The following is an 18,927-nucleotide window of genomic DNA, read 5'->3' as shown; positions in this document are numbered from 1 at the left end:
CAGGCCCGTCTGCTCCCCGCGGCCCGCTCCGAGAGCCGCTAGCAGGAGCCGGGAAGCCCTGCGCTGCCCGTGGCTGACTAAAACCGCGTCAGAAGTCACGTCCTGCCTGGCGGAAGGGATTGCTGCTCCGTAACGATACATTTTTTTTTATAGGTGCTTGACGATGAATTCCAAGACCGCCAAAAATAGAATTATTGGCAAGTGGGGCTTAAAGTCAGATAGCTCCAGACTTGAGAATGATCTCGAGAAGTATAAGCGAGAGAACGCCGCCCTGAGAAAATCAATGGAGGAAATCGTGAGAGGGAAGAGCAGAATGACCGATCCGGAGAGGAACGGGCTGCTGGAGGTGAGGGGGTGCGTGTGCTGGAGCTGCCGTTTGTCACGTCCTAGTTGTGCATGGTTAACGTGAGTCTGAGTACGTCTGACTTTGTCAGCAAAATGGCAAATCTGCCCTCTTAAAACTTAGTTTACTAAGTCACTGCTGGTTTTGTTTGACGTTTTTGTTCTCAACAGTGACTGAACTAATAAAATTAGAATCATCTGATGAGGCTGTTAAATGCAAAGACTTGAGGCCAGGGGTGCTGGTTAGTCCATTACGACCCGTCCCGGCACGTATTTGGTGTCGGTATTTTAAGTGTAGTGAGCACTGTGCAGTGTTCAGCCACTCCCTAAAGGAGACTCTCTGGTACTCAGTGTCTTCCAGTTGCTCTGACATCTTCTAACGACTTGATGTCAACATGTAGGGTTTCAACATCAGCCTTTCTCAGGGAAAAAGAAACTCTGTCACAGTAGCGCCCCGGGGTATCTCAAATGCAGTGCTAATGCTGTGTAATAACTACCTGTGCTGCAGCCTACTGAAAAGGGAGTAGCTGTTCAAAATATCTACTGAAGCATGTTTTGAAACTAAAAGGCCAGATAATTTCGAAAACAGGATCCTTCCCCTGAATGCTTTATTATTTAGTTTGTAAGAAGATTCTGCCACTTATTAAGCTACTAAATGTGCTAATGAACACTAGGAAATGTATCACCAGCTCTTCACTGGAAGTGTTAAGAGTCCTTGTGCTGCTTGTGTCTTAAGGTTTGTATACCGTCATGATCTGTACTCATACAAAACTGAGACTTACCAAGTCTGTAAAACCTCTTGAAATATTTCAGATTATCACTGTACTATTGTGATAATCACTACAGTATTGTCTGAGTAAAAAGTAATATTCTCAGCTAATTAAAGGCTGAGTGAACTTTTCACAGTAACTTCTCCAACAGTTGTAAAGTTGCTAAAGCATTTGCTCTGTAGACTGACACTTATTCATTTGTGTCACTCTTTTATTCTGTTTCATTTAGAAAATACTTTCCCTTGAAAAAGAAAAAGAAGAACACAACCATCTTCTTGGAGAGAAGGATAAAGAAATCCAAAACCTGAAAGACAAGCTTAGGTCCAAAAACAAGAATAGCAAAGTTTCCTTATTACAAAGTCCACTAGAGGGAAACACAAATGAAGCAGAAAGGAGAGAGCAGCTACTTCGTTCTCTGCCACAAGAAATGAACCAGTTAACGTGTGATTTATCCACTGTTACTGCAAAATGTTCTGAGCTTGAAAACAGAGCTGGAACTTCTCAGGCATCCCACGTAAGCACTGAAGAAACATTGCTGCTGTGAATTTGTCCCCACTGAGCACCAATATCTGTTATAAAATAGGGTGGATTATTAATCTTCTTACAAGTTGTGTTGCCTGCTGAAACTCTCTTGCATGGAGAGTGATGGTATCCAGACTGAATGCTCAAGGAAGAACAGTCAGGGAACACAATACAGCTGAGGAGGGAGTTCCCTATGCTGTGCTGCAAGGTCCCTTTTGAAGCTCACATGCAGCTGGGATGACTAGTGGTACTAGATGTAAGGATCCACAGCACTGTCCTTCTCAGGTTTGTGTGCTCGCTCGTTGAACAGACCAAGAAGGCAGCAGTAATAGAGACACGGGGCATTAACAAAGACAAACTAATTCATCTTCAGTCATGAGAATAGCTATTTCCCTCCCTGCCCATATGGATCCTCGTTTGCTCCTCAGTTGTTAAATAAAGCTGGTTGCCTGTATTTTACATGGCATCACATATTGTAAATACTTCAGTGTGACAGAAGATAGGACAGGAAATAATGAGTTGATTCTTTCGTGGTTAGTGGGTACGGTGCCAGGTACTTGGCAGCTGTTACAAGTGCGTTCATTTTTCTGCAGTTGTTTATCCACCCCAGCCTGCTGTAACGTTTCACAGAAAATGTAGTATCCCACTAGAGCGGCACAGGGAAGCTGGTGCCTAAAAGTAGGTGCCTGTCCGTCTTTTACAGCTTTTGCCCTGAAGATGGTGCTGGTTCCCCGTGCTTTCTAGAGTCATTTCTAGAAATCCAGCTTTAGCCAAGTGTATAGCAAAATGTCTTAATTGAAGTCTACTGGTTTTCAGTGATAATACATGTATGTATCACTTCTAATAATGCAGTATCCTGGGAACGTAAATGCAGCATGCTTATGTCCAATTTCAAGAGACTTCAAACTTTGCTAGAGAATGTAAAATGTATGTTAGTTAAACATATTTCCATGGTGTTTTTATCAGTGAACTACTAAAATATCTTTTGGTTTAAAACCAGAATTTACTTTTAAAGTTTTTACTGATTTATCAAGAGAGGACAACAAAATGTGACTGATGTCTTGGAAAACTTTAAAACAAGTCTAGCAGTGCTGTTTGAAATTGCTAGGTGGCATGTGAGCAGCAGGTATACTCTGAAATGGAAACAACAGGTGTGTGACACAATTTTGAGAAAGTTGTCACAGAGGCACAGTTCTAATGTTGATAGGAACTGGAGCAATTGTAGTGCCTCTAAATCCTATTCTTACTATAAAGTGCTATAAAGTTTAATAACTGCATTCAAAAATTTCCGGTATTTTTTTCAGTTATAAAGCTTGTTCTAAATCATGTTCCCTCTGACTTACAGCTACACAATTTCAAAAAAGCTTTTTATTATGTAGTGAATAAACATGTCAGATAATGAAAGAAGCCTAACTGTTTAACTGCTCTCTAGTTTCAGATGCGTCTAAAGCACTCTCCAATTTGTACTATAAGTGATTTACTGTGGATTAGGTCTCAAAAAATCAGTCATTATGTCCTTATGGTTCCAGACAGGCTTGCATGGTTTCCTAGACACTAGCTGGGAAATTAAATTAATAAAATTAATATATTAATCTTCCTGTTATACCAATGAAGTTGTCAATGTCTCCGGCTTGCCCCAACAACTCCTATAGGTCTGGCTTATTGTCAAACCGGTATGAGGACATGAAAATAGAACAAACACCTTTTTTCTGTATTTAATACTCTGAATATCTTCATTTTTCAGAAGCTCTCCTGCATCCTTGAGGTCTACCAAGATAGCAGTTCAGCAGAAGACGTGTGTTAGTCTTCTTAGGAAATTTTTTAATGCAACTATGAGTTGCAGAGTTATGGAATAAATTAATTGCAAATCTTTGTGCTCTGTCTTGCAGGAGATTTTTATTTGAAATTTATGAAATGGTTTCCTATATAACTTAGATCCCTTTTTTAAAAAAAAGGAGACTAGAAAGGTCTTTAAACACAAAAGGCACATGTATGCATCTGTGTTCCATTTTAAAAATATTCTTATGCTATTTATGTGAGATCAACAGTTATACAGGACTAGCTTTAGTGTTTCAGCCATCTGTTTCAAAGAATACTAACAGGTTGTTCTTTGTCTGCAGAAAGCTGTAGCCAACAGGACTGGATCATCAACTGATCTTCATGAAGTTGAAAAACAACTGAAAGATGTAAGTTTCCTGTACAAATCATCTGTTTCAAGATAATAAGTGTAAATTATACCATATACTTTTTTGGGTAGTATGGGACCTCAGAGGGTATGTTTCCCTTTAAAACATAACATCTAAAATTATTTTGTGACAAGACATTAATTTAGATAAAAAAAGACTTGTGGGAAAAACAAAAGACAATATTCCCATCACCTTTGAAAAACCTTGCTTGGAACATCAGAACAATGCAATTGCTGACCAAACAGGGCCCCCAAGGAACCCGGTCTGACCTCAGAGCTGAACGCTGCCTGGGATAGCATGAGGTTGGGTTAGAAACCTCCCCAGGTCCTTTCCAACCTGAATAATTTTATGATCCAATCAGATACAAAAACCACGTCCTTGTTCTTGCAGATTTTGTTGCAATGATACAGTTTTAGTTTATTCCATTTTCAAGGTCTGTTGTTTTATTTTATATTTGAGATTGAAAGGTTAATTCTGTGTAATCTGGGCATGACTCATGAAAGCTTTTTCTTCCCAAGTCATTTTCCCCTTCCAAGAAGTAAGCCAATCAATAACCTGAGTTGCCTTTCCAAATGAAGATAGCCTTTATTTATCGTACAGAGAAGACTACTACAATTTGTAGCAATTAGTTTATCTTTAAACTGTACAACATACAACTTTTAACATTTGTAAGAAATGAGAGCAATACCTTTAAAATCTGAGAAATTATCAGAGGCTTGTTGTTGTTGTTGTTTTCTGTTCCTTTTCATAAAGGCTCTTGAGAAAAACCAACAGTGGCTAGTGTATGACCAGCAACGTGAAGCATATGTCAGGGGATTGCTTGGAAGGATCTCTGAACTTGAACAGAAGTCAGAAATGGTTAGCCAACAGGAATGTAAAGAATTCAATTCAGAAGGTATCAACTTCATTTTTTTTCCCCACAGTGACCAGAACCATAATTATCTATAGAACAAGTTTTCTGAAAACAAACTATAGCACAATTAAACAAAATCAAGACTTTCTTCTCAACACTTTGGTTTCTTAATGGTAAAACTTGGTTAAGTAAAATTTCTTTGGTTCCTGTTATCTAGCTATGTTATTTGATCAACAGTATTTCATATTCTTATCTTCTTCAAAGATGGTTTTTAACAGCCTTGACACTCTATTTGCAACCTCTCTGTTTGTGGAAAGTGTTGAGACAAATATGTGAATGTCTCCCATCCTTCAAAGTACACTTTCAACTACATAATGGAAGCATTAAGGATTTATTAGCTAGGTGTGGATCAAGTTTTTTAATTTACTTTTTTTCAAAATAAATATTGTAAAAATGACTCAAGAATGCCACGTTCTTTACTCACCTGAACATTTGTTACAGGGCATGAAAACCAGTGTTAGGTTTTGGCACCTATCCAAAACAGTGTTTCGCAATATGGATCTGGCCACCTCTAGCTAACTTCCGTGCTACGCAGTTCCTCAATAACGAGCACCCTCTTAGTATCACACATTCAGATTGACTTAAGTAGTGCTTGACCAGCATGTGGAATAAAATTAATTGCACTGAACCGAAGAACCAGGAGGACTTGGTTTGCCTATTATCCAATTATTATTTTTATATATTCTCCAACTGACCTGCAAGGTAAATTCACTGACAAGAACTAGCATCATCTGGAATAAGAGTATGCCACTTAGTAATCCATGTGCAGTGGCTTGGTTTCTGTGTTATTGCTTGAATCTTTACGGAAAACAGTAAAATATCATCATAATCTTGTTTCAGCGCTGTTTAGAAATCTATGAACAATATTTTAGAGGGAGGCATACTGAAGTAGCTCACCAGGAAATGGAACTTGGTTACTGCAAAGCTTCGTCGTCAGAGCAGCTGTGAAACTAGGCATTAAGGGTATAAGAAAGTTCCTCTTTTCAAGCAGCTAGATAATAGCCAAAATCCAAGTTTCTAAGAACTGAGCTATATAGGTTTAAAGCAGATGTGATAAATTTTTCCAAGGCAAAACCTGGTGAGAAAAGACTCTTAGGATGTCACCACCCTTTAAAGGCATATTGCTAACAAGAAGGTAAGGCTTAGCTCATAGTTGAGGGGATGGAGAATGGTCAGGCAAGAAACTCTCCCTAGTAAATTACATTTTGAAGAATGAGTGAAGCCTTCAATAGGAAGAGTATCAAAATTAAGAAATTTACAGTGACAGAAATCAGCAAAGCCTGTGAAATTCTGCATTCCTTGTTCTGCTTCTAGGTATATTTTGTATTACTACTGAATTTCTACAGGATGCCTGTTGGTTTTTTTTCCTACTTATCAACTTTTCTTGGGTCAACAAGTAGAAGTTTTTCAAACTCCGGTTTAAGGAACAGTCACGAACTAACAAGCAGACATTTTTTTGGTCAAAAAACTGCCCTAGTCCCTTCTATCTGCAATGTAGAAGTAAATGATGGCACACAGTTTGAAGAAGATAGTCTGCAAAAGACAACGGATGGTCTGACTTTGGTCATTAGTGGTGAAGCTGAGCCCATCAGAAGCCCAGGGTATCTCTGGGGAGGGAGTAATGCCAGAACCTTGGCTAAGGAACCTAAATCTGGAAGTGAGACTCTAGTGTCTTTGGGCCTTGAATCCCACGTGTCAGTATAACACGTGAGGCTTTGTAAGAACTGAGTGGGTTGTGGAGCCTGTGTAGTCAAGGCGAAGGATATAATAATGCTATAAGGGGTAGTAAAGGATGTAGCTGTAGCACAGAGTACCGCACACAAGCCAAGTTGCAGTTTTTCAGTAACTATATGGGGAAGGAGACTTTCGTGTATTAGAAATATTGAAAGCTGTTTTAACTGAAGTTTGGCGCCAATCAGAGCTGTGTAATAGTCTAGAATGTCCATATCTATCAGTAGGTGTTAAAATGATGTCTAGGATTTGGTGTTCTGATTTTTAACTGATTTTCGCCCCCACTACATTACTCTCTCAATTTCTGACTCATTATAAGGTCATCTACAAGAGGAAAAGCAAAAATATGACCAGCTATTACAAACTGCTAAGGGGGATCTTGAGACTGAAAGATGCACTATAACCCAGCTGAGATCTGAACTTAACGAATGCAAGAAGAAGTATGAAGAAACACAACGAGAAAAAACAAGTTTAAATGCCTTGCAGTTGCAACAGGCTGCTGAAATGAAGATTCTAGAAAATGAAAATAAAATTAAAGGAGAGAAAGTGCAGAGACTAAAACAAGAAAATGAAACTATTAAAGGACAGCTTAGAGAAGAAAAGAAAAAGTCTGAAGATCTTTTATATCAGGTAAGCGGATGTATTTGGATGTTTAAGATCATTAGCAAAGAATCAGGAGAGCTGAAAAGTCACACTTCATGAGAAGGGGCCACCACTTGCTCTGGTAACTCTTCTTTACGTGTATCTAGACTCATGTCTTTGTGGTTAAAACTGAATTCTTTCTTTAATATATCGATTTGAATCAAAGTCCAAGCTTTTGTGAAATTTCCTTGTTTAAACAAGGAACTTATTTGTTCACTTATTTCCCCGGACTTGTGGGACACAAGAGGGAGAAGTGAGAGGATACTTAATTGATTCTAATCTAGTTCATCTTCAAGGTTAATAGTAAATGAGAACAGGAAAGGTAAGAATTTCATCATGCGGTCCTAACTACGGAATATCACTGATATTTACTGTTACTTGGCTACTACCAATATACATGTGGGCTTGTAGTTTCATACTTCGTGGATATGGAGCCCTGTCCCTGGATAACGCCCCCAGCCAACTGCTGTGACCATCCAGCTGAGGGTTTTTTTGTTTCCTTATTTTTCCATTCAGGTGAGTTCCTGCATTTGGTTCTTTGTATGATGCTGTGGATCACAATGTCTATACAGGCATACCTGAGTACTAAAAGCAACTACCAAATAAGCAAGGGGAGAGAGAGACCTTACATTGTCAAGGTCTAGAAGACGGCTCTAGTAGAAAGCCCTGGGAAGAGTTCTGTATTCCCTGTAAAACCCGACAGGTTCCTGTTGGGCAGGCTGTTCAGGATGTGTGGTTTATGCTGCTGCCGCATCTGTTCTGTTGCTTTTGCATCAGATTCTATTTGTTTGCAGGGCTTGCCCATCTCCCAGAGTGTATCTTGATGACTTCAGTGAAATTCTGTTCATAAGTGAGGTTCTTTGTTTTTCCTTCGTTTTTGAGCCCAATGACTTTAACAAATCTGGCTGATCAGAGGCAGGGGAAGACGTGTATGTGCTATATGTTTATATTTGAAAATATCCACTGCTTATCTCCTTTTGTTTGGAATATTTGTGAGGACTTCGCTATTTCCTCTACATGGAGAGTTACAGTCGTGTCTTGGAATATTTCTATCAGCATGGTGATGTAACAAAAAAAAAAAAATCTGTAATTTCTTCTTCTGGATGTGAAATTGTGACCGCACATCTGCTGAAAAGAAACTGGAAAGTCCTCCTTGAATGAGACTGTCCTCAGGACATTCAGATAAAAAAAGTCATGCTACTAGGAGAAGCTTAGGGTCAATAACAAAGCAACGCAGAACTGAAGTTTGAAATACGAGACTAAAATTTACTAGGCACCAAGCAGGCTAAAACCAGAACAACAGTTTAGCACGCTAAACACAGACTGATTCTCACTGGCTAAAAATGATGAAAAGGTGCCAAATTTTTTCTGTGGCTGAGCAAGAGCATTCACTATAAAAGCTGATTTGTGGTGATAACAGAGGATATTTTTATTTATGCATTTACTTAATCCATTACAGTATAGTTCTTTGAGTCTTAAACTTGTTCTATTTTTAAAAAAAATTGCTTGTTTTTTTAACATCATGGCATGTTAATGCAGACAGTTTTTGTGTGTATATTTTTGTCTGCTTACTGGCAATCACCTAGGAAAGTTCAGCTGGATTTTTTTTTTTTTTCTTTTTTTTTGAACTGTAACATCATCCTGCATTCCTCCTGCTCAAGGCAATAATAATGTTTGCCTGGGGTTTTCCCCAGGGAAGTAGAGATATTTGAACTGGGTTTAGCTGTTCTATAATAGGCATACATCTTCTGTTGGCCTTGGAATATAACAGTCTACTCCCATCTATTTTTAGATTAATTATTTGATAGGCTTATTAACTGTTGTATATGGAAATTGTTTGTTACAAATGTTTTTCTGCCTTGTAGGTGCAACTTCTTCGAAAATCATTGTTCAAACAGCAGGAGGAGTGCACAAGGATAGCTTTGTTGGAAAAACAGGTACCCAATTATATGCTAAGTACAATTCTCTCTATATACACACCCAGTTATATTTAAATCTGTAACCTTATTGCAGATAAGAGGGTGTGATCAAACCTGATGCTATTTTCTCCACAATCACTTGTTCAACTGCACAGCCTCAGACTAAGTATGGGAAACATCTTAAATCATCAGCTCCTTGAAGTTTTGTAATATACTTTTGATAGTTATGCAAATAATTGCATTGCTGTCTTTTCCATTTTCTTTATTTTTTCCAAATACTTTCTTACAGATCTTATTAATGTTATTGGAGAAAAAAATAATTATGTTTATTTGCTAAGCTTGGGTGTACAGTGTTACCTATAGTTTCTGTCCACATTATCTTGTCACAAGAAAGGTCCTGGAGTAAAAAGTGGGATTTTTTTTTTTTTAATGAGAACTTGCACTGTATACTTTTCTGTAAGATGTTTAGCTTAAGATTGCAAGACAGTTTGAAATACCCTCTGACCAACTTCAAACTGCAGCTCTACTAAGGGAGATTTTCATAACTGGGCACGTGTGAATTGCACTGTAATGAAAGCAAGAAGTGTTTAGTTTTTTAATTTTTTTTTTAAAAATACAATTTTAGAACATGATTGCAGAATAAAACTTATTTAACTACATGAAGGGAAGACATTTATCTCTCTGTCCTCCCACCCCCCCGCACCCCCCATTTCTTAATAATTCTGACTTTCATTCTTTAATTTTCACTTCGGGGGATTGCCAGATCCAGATGTGCACCGCAGATTTTGAGAATGAAAAGCTTGATCGTCAGAACTTGCAGCATCAATTAAACAAAGCCCTTAAGGAACTGCGCAAGGCCAAGGAGCAAATGACCCGTCTGGATCTTCTGGTATGTACTGAATAACTTGCAGGTGAATTTAGTCAGGGATTTTGCATTAAATGTACATCTTTTCACTTGGGGATCTTACTTCAAGCATAGTGAGTCTTCTGTTAATGTCATCAGATATTCACTGTAGGTCCTCACATCCTCCAGGTGTGTGGTCCCAAGGTGCCTACATGAGCTAGCTGGGCATTGGCTTTCTCTAGAGCATCCCTGCTATACCAAGCTCCCCACTACAATGAAAAAGGACTTTTATTGTACTGTGAGGGCTGTGGTCTGTTTGCTGCTTAATACATAAGCCCAAAGAAAGCACCTAGACTTAACAGAGAAACCTGTAGTGAAACATTAAGCAAGTCATTGATCTGTTTTGCTCTATTGTACCCAGAATTGCTCTGGTCTTGAGCAGAAATGCATTTTGACTGTTGATGCTTCTGGAACTCTAGTATAAGTTATTTGGTAAGACTAGGTGATAGGTCATTAGGATTGTCAAAACTGCAGTTCTTGACTTAAATGAGGTTCAAAATGGAAATCGGATACCTGTGCCCTTCATTAGAATAGGTCTGGGGCTGCTGTGATTTTTTTTTTTAGAGATCAGTGCCAAAGCTCTTGACAAGTTGCAGATGAGAAGAATTCTGCAACTCTTCCAGTCTGCTCTCCCTCTTAATTGTACACAACTTGGAAGTATTTTCATAAATGAGGAAGGAAGTGGAGTGAGTCCTGAGATACTGATCTTCTTCACTCATGTGTTGCCCCTGGGAGAGCCGCCTCACTTGCTAGGATTGCAATTGCTGCTGCTGCTGGGGGAGGCCACTGAAAAACCTTCTGTCTGCTGGGAGTAAAGCAGAAGTTCGGGCAGAGCAACGAAGTTACAGCTTTGAGTTTCTCTGTGCTAAGAAGCTGAAGAAGCAGCTATCAAACAGTTAGGGACAGCCTTCACACACAGGAACTTCTTGTGTAGGATCAGGAGGAGAAGAGAAAATTATGGCAGTGTTTTTTGGGAAGGTAACTTGGCAGCATCCTTTGTAGAGGGGACTGAGGCATTGTTCCTAAGGAAAGTTAGTGCGTGAGTGGCTAGGAAGATGGTTGGGGAAGGATTCCCTGTCAGGTGTTGTGTGAAACCTGTCTTAAAGAGTCTGCAGAAAAGCTACCTGCAATCTAATCTAAATGGGGTGTTAGAACTGCAACCATGACAGGCCCTCTGTTATTAACCTGAGTAGCGTTTAGTGTGTTATCACACACACAAACCACAATATCTTTTCTTATAGTGTTTGATCAGCGCATGCATGTGCCAGTCTTACACTAAAGCTTCTCCTTTTCCAGAAACTCCAGGAATCTGGACGTATGGAACCACAAGATTTACAAGTTGCATTTGAAGAGAAGCTGACCATGTATGGCAGAAGTCCTTCCCCAAAACATTCTAACCTTCTTGATGAAAGCTTTCTCGAGTGTCCCAGGTGTAAAGTGCAGTATCCAACAAGCCAGCACAGAGAATTACTAGCGCATGTTGACTTCTGTACAGCTTGAGCTCCCAATGGCCTTTCTCTGTTTGCTTTATACATACTGCCAATGTGGTCTTCTACAAGGGAAAAGATCTTTTTAAAGCTTTATTCTTAAGGCTGTATAAAGGACTGCTAGTTTTATAATTCAGTTCCACAACAACATTATAGTAATTTATTTGGCGTCAAGTATTTTACCTGATGTTTTTGCAAAAAATAGCTACTGCATTTTTGGTTGCAGATAGAACTGTTTTCAGAATTGAGAGCATCTTTGAATAGTAAACTACTGACTTATTTTTTGCACTATTAAAAATGAGAACAGTAAAAGCACACCTGGTGTGTCAGGGTCTAATTTAATGTTTGGCTTGTCCAGTTCTCAGTTGTGAATCCTGATGATTGTGCTTGTACCTTAACGGACAGTAATAGCTGCAAAAGATTTTTGGCTCTTGTGCATGCCCTATATATGTATTTATATATACATGGTGGGGGTTTGTGCAGTGTATATACACACATATTATATATATGTATCATACATGTGTAACATATCGCCATCTTGATACATATTAAAACTCAGGAGGGTCATGTTCGATCTTTGCTGCTGAAGATTCACAGTGAAAGTATCAACCATAAGTACCTTATTTTCTTGAACTACAGTCAGGGCTGACTTAGAGCTCATACAAAAATGCTGACCAAGGTTTAAGCTCTTCCTAGCAAACAACAGCTTCCTTGGTACTGAAAAAAAGTCTGTACTTCAGACAATGTCAGGGTCCATTTTTTGGATATAGAATTATGCTGAAGTAAACTCGTTTGCACCTCTGTATTTTAGAGGTTAAAGTTGGGAAATAACAAATTGAGTAACTGACACATTTGACAAATGTCCCAGTGTAAAAGTGCAGGTTTTTAATAAATTGCTTTAGTAGATTTGTAGTGTCACTGTATTTTGACATTAATACAGAAAAAAGTTAGCAAAAAATTCTTGCAACAAATTAGAAATTGGCAAAAAAATGCCTTCTGGATTTGCAGTGACTGTTATTTTCCTCTAGCACCTACTGTAAACCTGGATCTCTTGCTAGCATTTTGCTCCTTGTATCTACAGTTAAGTAAGTCCAACAAGCAGTTCCTCTCACAAAAATTATCCAAGTGAGGAAACTTTACAAAGACACTCCAGTTAAGATAAATTGCTTCTTCTGTAAGTTTATCATTTGCTGAGAGTACTGAAATACCCAGTGTATCTTTCTCTGGTACTGGTAGCTGGTATCAGCTTTTTCCATGATGCTTTGCTCTGAAAGTGCATGCATTTTATCCCCTAATGTTCCCCTGATCTCTGATGGTTAAACCTTATTCTTAAATGTAAGGGTGTTTTCCGAGTTCTTTTCAATAACTATTATAATACCAAGTGATGTTGTTATCGATTAACTCCAGTGTTTGTGAGACAAGGAAAATGTTATAAGCTATTATGTCTGAAATATCTTTGCCAGATCTATTGTATTAGCCACTGTCCATGTCTCAGTGTTTGTGTTTGTTTGATAATTTGCTTAACTGTAGCAACAGCTCTTCTGACCAAAGATACGGTGAACTAACAAGTAAAACAGAAATTATGCTTCACAATCTCAAGGTTTTGCCATGAGGGAAACTGTCTTAATTTCATGTCTCTTCCTAAACATGTTTTAAATTCAGGGTAATAACTATGTTTTTCATTGCAGCCAGAGAATTTTGATCTCTAATTAAACTACTTTTGGAAGTTTAAGTTAGTTGTCTCTTTAACACCACATTAATCAGTTAGTATTCTATTCCCATAGATTCTGCAGAAGGAAATTTTGGTCTTTTATGTATTATAAATGAAATAAGTTTGCTTGCTACAGGTCAGTGCTTTTAGTAGTTCCAAGGCTTTTTTAAACTAGCATAAAACACTTTTTCATTAGAAGCTGGTACTGGAGAGGGAGACTTTTAAAGTTTTGTTCATTTCAGCACCTCCTCTGAACTTTAACAATGTGTTTAGTTCTACCTGCTACATATTAGACCTAAGCACAAAAAAAACCTTACTGAAAGTTTATACACAACATTACTGTGATATATGTGGAAAAATACCAAAATGACATTCTGGTGCATCAAAAGACCTATTTTAAAGTCAGGACTACAAATATTATTGTCATCAGTTACATGTCACTAAAACTAACTATAAAACTCCAACTCCATATAGCATGGAGATCATATCGCTAGTATTGTTCCACTCTTCAGAAGCTAAGAAGGAGTAAGTTTGAAAATTATTTTTTATCCTAAAAGTAAATGACCAAGAAAAAGGTCTGCTGCTCCTCTCTCTAGTTATATGTAAGCAAGAGAGGTTTGAGCCTCATGAGCTCATCTTAATGCTACGATTTAGCAGTAAGCTTAGTTGTCTGTAAGGCAGAAAGTAATTTAAAAATGCTGTTTTTTCAAGGACTTTATGTTGACAATGTCAGTAGTCTTTTTCTGAGTTATGTCCTTTTCAAGTAACTGAGTTTCAACCTAGCAGATGCTCGGGGAAGTCTGCATCATTTGAAGACTGTCTAGGGAAGCTTCTAGATTTTCACCAATACTAGCATGTTTTTAAATACTGGCTTTCACATATAGTGCTGTTTGTACGCAGTGAGTGAACTGATGCGATATGGTGTGGCTGGAAAGGCAGCTGAACGCTTCCATTAACAACTGACGTTTTTACACAAGGAGAGCTGCTTGTGGAATAGTAACAACTGGAAGCTGGCTCTTTGTTATTTTTCTCATACAAATTGTGTGAACTTCTAATCATTTACTTGCTTGTGCAGCTTTCTCTCTTACTCTTGGTTTGGTGCATCTTTCATGCACTTATTTGCCATGTGCCAGTAATTCTACTACAGATGTTTAGGCAAACCGTACAATAAACCACTTATGTTTAACTGTCATACTGTAAAAGAATCATGCTGAACAGCACAAATATTTAGAGAGAACAGGACGTCGCTGTTCACCTGGCAAAGAACACTAATGTGAATGTTGCAGCATCCTCAAGAAAACTCAGGGGAATATTGCTCTTGTGATACTGCTGTAACAAAGCAGAACTAGGTGGGAGCTTACAAGCAATGAAAATGTAGCAGTGGAGGAACTCTAGGCATTTCCATTTAAATCTAGCAATGAACTTGACTATTAGTTTCCAAATCTTGTAATCTGATTGAACTAAGGTTACAGTAACAGTTGTGGCTATGGTTTAACCTTATAAATAAGCAATTTTCTCTATCATACAAGAAAAATAATTGTATATAGTAATTCAAGCTACATTACATATAGTGGGATGATGGAACTCAGAATACTTCTAAATCATTTCTCATCTATTAATTTTTCTCATTTGGAAAACATGTCAGAATTAGTCAGCCAAGCAGTACACCCCGCAGTAAGAGCTGGCCAGGAAGAGCCGAAAGTCTCCGGGTGGTAAAACTAGGGCCCTATTGTCAGTATGTGGGTCTGCTTGGGTTATTTTCAAGGCAGCCACCCAGAGCAAGGCAGTTGTGTACCTTCCAGGGAAGGGCAGTGCGGGACCTCTCTGCTGTCACCTGCACAGCGAACGATTGTGTTGGAGAATTCTGCACTGTAGGTAGGATCTTAACAGGTGGGGAAGAAATAAAAGTGTGGTTCCTAACAAGGAAGAAGAGAAGCCAAAGAACTTAGACCAAATCAACCTAACTTCAACTCCTGGAAAAGACCCACTGGCATAGATCCCGCAGAGGGAATCATGTCACATGTCCCCAGTTTTCTTAACGGAGCAGCTGCTGTGGGTATGGAAAAAGCAAAAGATGTGTTAATGTGGACCTTTTGTTTCAAATGGCAGTTTCATAACAACGTAGGGAAACATGATTATTTCCTCTAGTCTATACAGTGGGTGGCACAACTGGCCGAAAAGCTGCATTATATACTTAAGTATCATTAATTTATAGCCCTAAAAACCTAAGTGCAGTGAAAAAGGGTCTTTGTGGTGACCCACGCGGCCAGAACTTACAGTGTTTCTGACAAGCAGCCTAAAGTGGATGCCTAGGGTATAGCCTAAGGATAGGGGATGCATAGGTGGGACCTTCTAATTATCTCAAGCTTTAAAACCAGACATGGTTCCCATGTGCTAGTACCTCTCAATGGATTTCTTTTCTAGTGTCCCCTTAAGCCCATTTTAAAACATTAAATGATTAACTATGAATAATGTATTAGACAATTCCATGGTAGTCTATCTGATTCCAAAACTATTTATATTTTTGTAGATGATGCACACACTACTAGAGTACACAAAAAAACTTGAGACACTCCAAGGTAGGGATTGAGCTCTTTAGAGGCCAGCAGGAAATTTCAATTTATCAACACCAATGATCTGAAACAAACAAGATGAGGTATTTCATGTAGGAATAATCAAGTACCAAACTCCAAAATAAATAGTATGACAGAGTATCAGCTGGTCCTGAAAGTTTCTTGGTATTAGAGCAAAGAGAAACCTAAACATGACTCAATATCCCACCTGCATGATTTTGCAAGTTTTACAACATGATGAATAAACAGACTCTTACATGTTTTACATATAAGCTTTCATTTCCAGTCAACACAGACAAGACTTTTAGCCGGAATACTGTATTATCCCATTCCGAGTATTGTACTTCAAGATCAATTTAGACTTATGTGAATGTAGTAGAAGTCTTCAAGATTTCTGATCAAATTCATGAAAGAATCAGGGTTATGGAGTCTAGGAAAGACCATGAAGAAAAATGACAAAATTTCATACAGAGAAAAGAAATAAAGTCTTCCTATGCTCAATGAGAAGAGTAACAAGCTCAAAATTACAATAGGAGAAATTCTGGCATAAGGAAAATCTTTCTGGTGATTGGAATAGATGAGCAATGAAACACCACTTATGGAGGCTGCAAAATCTCCACCACTAGAGATTTACAGGGACACTTACATAATTAAACCGTTCCTGACAGGTGAGTCTGCCTTGGGTCAGGTTCATCAGCCAGATGATGTCTCACAGTCCCTTAAAGCCCTATTTTCAATGACATGTATAGACCTGCAAGCAACACACCATAAGATTAAAGTAATAATAAAAAAGAGCAGATAGCACAACGGGTGTTCTGCACTGACTCCTCATGTTATTCCACTCCATGTAAAACTAGTAGCTACCGCAGCAGAAGTCAAGGAAACAGTTTAACTTCACCTTGTTTCTTAACTGGATAATCACTGGCATTCCTATGTCCATACAAACTTGTAGTTTGAGCAGACAAAGCCCTTTTAAATCAATATTTACACTCATGCACCCAACCCTGCTGAAAATTAAGATAAACACCACAAGTGCAACCTGGTGTCACTTAATTCCCTTATGTCGGGAAGTGCCTCATTCCCACATTGTTCTAATGAACAGTGCTGTGGTGTCCAGCTCCTTGGCGTTTCAGGCGTTTGGGCTCCCCTCCATGGGGTGCCCGGGAACAGGAATCGGGAAGCCAGTGTGTTAAGTGAACTACCCCAGCCATGACTCCTCAAGAAAGGCTAGGTGCACAGGAAGGAGTTCTTGTTGGGGATTCACAGATGTAATTTCTCTTACAGCATTGGCTGCCTGTGACAACGAGTCTCCTATTGCAAAAAAAATCAGACTTCAAACAGGACACACATGCATGAAGTGAGATGTGCCCTTATACCCCGTCCTGCCTTCAGGGGGGGACCTGGAGCAGAGCTCCACACTAGTAGTCAGGGACATCTACTAATTTTGCTGTCCCTCTGACCAACCGAAAGTTTAAGTATTTCATACTGAATTATAGTTTCAAAAAGAGAGAGTAACATAAGGTGCCTCAGAACATCCCGTAAGAAACGAGCCTGGGTCCTTATAGTGATATCCATCTGGCTTCCTGACAGAAGTGAAACCAGGTTTCATGTCCCTGATCAACACAAAACTGGTGAACGAACACACTGTGCCAGCAAAAGCGTAAGTTTTGTCACTGAAACAAGTGTGATCTGGTCAACATTACATCCTCCGACTAGGCAGAAAACCATACAGCCTAATTTGGGCATTCATGCTTTCTGGACACAGTTTTCAAGAAGCTCTAAGTCACAGCCCTTTAATCACCTCATATTAAATTATAATGCAACCAGACCTCAAACAGCCACTAATAATGAAAAACATGAATAGTGTGGGAAATAACATGATTTACCATTACACTTGGGAAGTCAGAACGTGGCTTTACAGTAGAATTTAGAGCATTATCTGTATTTTCTCTCTGTCATGGTTTAGACCCAGCTGGCAACCAAGCACCACACAGCCACTCTCTCACTCCAGCAGGAGAAAATACAACAAATAGCTTAAGGGTCAAGAGGAAGGACAGGGAGGGCTCACCCACCAATTATGGTCACAGACAGAAGACAGAGTCAACTTGGGGAAACAAAATCTTTTTAATTTAAACAACAAAATTGCTACTAAATCACCAGTTCAGTCAGAGTAGGATGGTGGGAAAAAACCCCAGGATCTTAAATACATCTTCCTCCCACCCCTTCCTTCTTTCCCAGGCCAGCTTCACTACCTCCTTCTCTGCCATGTAGGGTGTGCAGAGGATGGAAGTCGCAGTCAGTCCCTGTCTGATCCATGTTGCTTCTGCCCTCTTTCCTCTTCAAGGGAAGCGCTCCTTTACAGCCCTCCCCTGTGGCAACATAGCACCCCTTCCATGGAAGACAGTCCTCTATGAACTTCATCTAGCATGGGGGGGTCTCCCGAGGGCAGTGGATCTCCCTGTGACAAACCGCCCTAGCGTGGGTGTCCCTCTGAATCATGGCCTTCTTTCAGGAGTAGTCCCCTGCTCCACAGTGGGCTTCTCCACAACCTGCAAATGGACCTGCTCTCTGCCGATGATCTCTGAGGACTACAAGGGCTTAGCCTGCCCTCTCGCCATGGACAGAAGGGAAATGACTGCTCTGGAGTGCCTCCCCGAGCCCTTCCTCACTAATGTGGATGACCATGTGGTTGTCTCCCTCTGTACTACTCCAGTCCAAAACCAAAGAGAGATCCCAAAACAAAGACTCTTACAAAGCAGGTTTCCCCTCTTAAAGTTGTTTATTCTCCGAAGAGCTGATGGACTCAGCCTTGGACAGAGGCGGGGCCAACTTGGAGCCAGTGGGGGAGATTTCATAAAACTTCTTACAGGGGCCATGCCAGCAGCACTTCTCCCACTACGAAAACCCCGCCAGACACAAACCCAACACACTCTCACTAGGGCTGCAAGAATGATTTTTCTATTTCTCCAACCCTAGGTTAAGGCTAGCTAAGCACAAACCTTGCCTTCCAACACAGACAGGTTTTCTTTGCAGCAGACAGGCACTCTGTAGACCTAATTTCAGAAATACCTGACTTTTAAAAAGCAAAGCTTTCACCCCTGTTCTGACCTTAAGAATGTCTGTTGCTCCCAACAAGCTACCCTTCTAAGATAAGACATGAGGAAAAGAAAGCAAGCCAATTCTCCTTAAACCTCATGAAAAGAGCATTCTCTAATCGCTGAATATAA

General features: G+C 39.4%; 1 protein-coding gene across 1 annotated transcript; it reads left to right on the top strand.

Moving 5' to 3' along the window:
* The first annotated feature begins 163 nt into the window (after positions 1 to 163).
* Positions 164 to 11,429, top strand: CEP55 (centrosomal protein 55kDa). Its single transcript, XM_010142567.1, has 8 exons — positions 164 to 346; positions 1,342 to 1,626; positions 3,755 to 3,820; positions 4,574 to 4,715; positions 6,784 to 7,094; positions 8,972 to 9,043; positions 9,789 to 9,914; positions 11,226 to 11,429. Exons 1-8 carry the CDS (start codon positions 164 to 166, stop codon positions 11,427 to 11,429), a joined length of 1,389 nt encoding a protein of 462 aa, XP_010140869.1.
* The last annotated feature ends 7,498 nt before the right edge of the window (positions 11,430 to 18,927 follow it).

This window comes from Buceros rhinoceros, unplaced genomic scaffold, assembly GCF_000710305.1.
Source record: "Buceros rhinoceros silvestris isolate BGI_N320 unplaced genomic scaffold, ASM71030v1 scaffold37398, whole genome shotgun sequence".
NCBI lineage: Eukaryota > Metazoa > Chordata > Aves > Bucerotiformes > Bucerotidae > Buceros > Buceros rhinoceros.
Note: the sequence above shows the minus strand (reverse complement) of the source record. Positions and strands in the feature narration are given on the sequence as shown.

Bases quoted from the DNA above. Each gene is read 5' to 3' on its own strand.
- CEP55 (XM_010142567.1), top strand. From the start codon at position 164: ATGAATTCCAAGACCGCCAAAAATAGAATTATTGGCAAGTGGGGCTTA. The intron at 347-1,341 runs GTGAGGGGGTGC...TGTTTCATTTAG, and splicing joins AGAGGAACGGGCTGCTGGAG to AAAATACTTTCCCTTGAAAA. The intron at 1,627-3,754 runs GTAAGCACTGAA...CTTTGTCTGCAG, and splicing joins GAACTTCTCAGGCATCCCAC to AAAGCTGTAGCCAACAGGAC.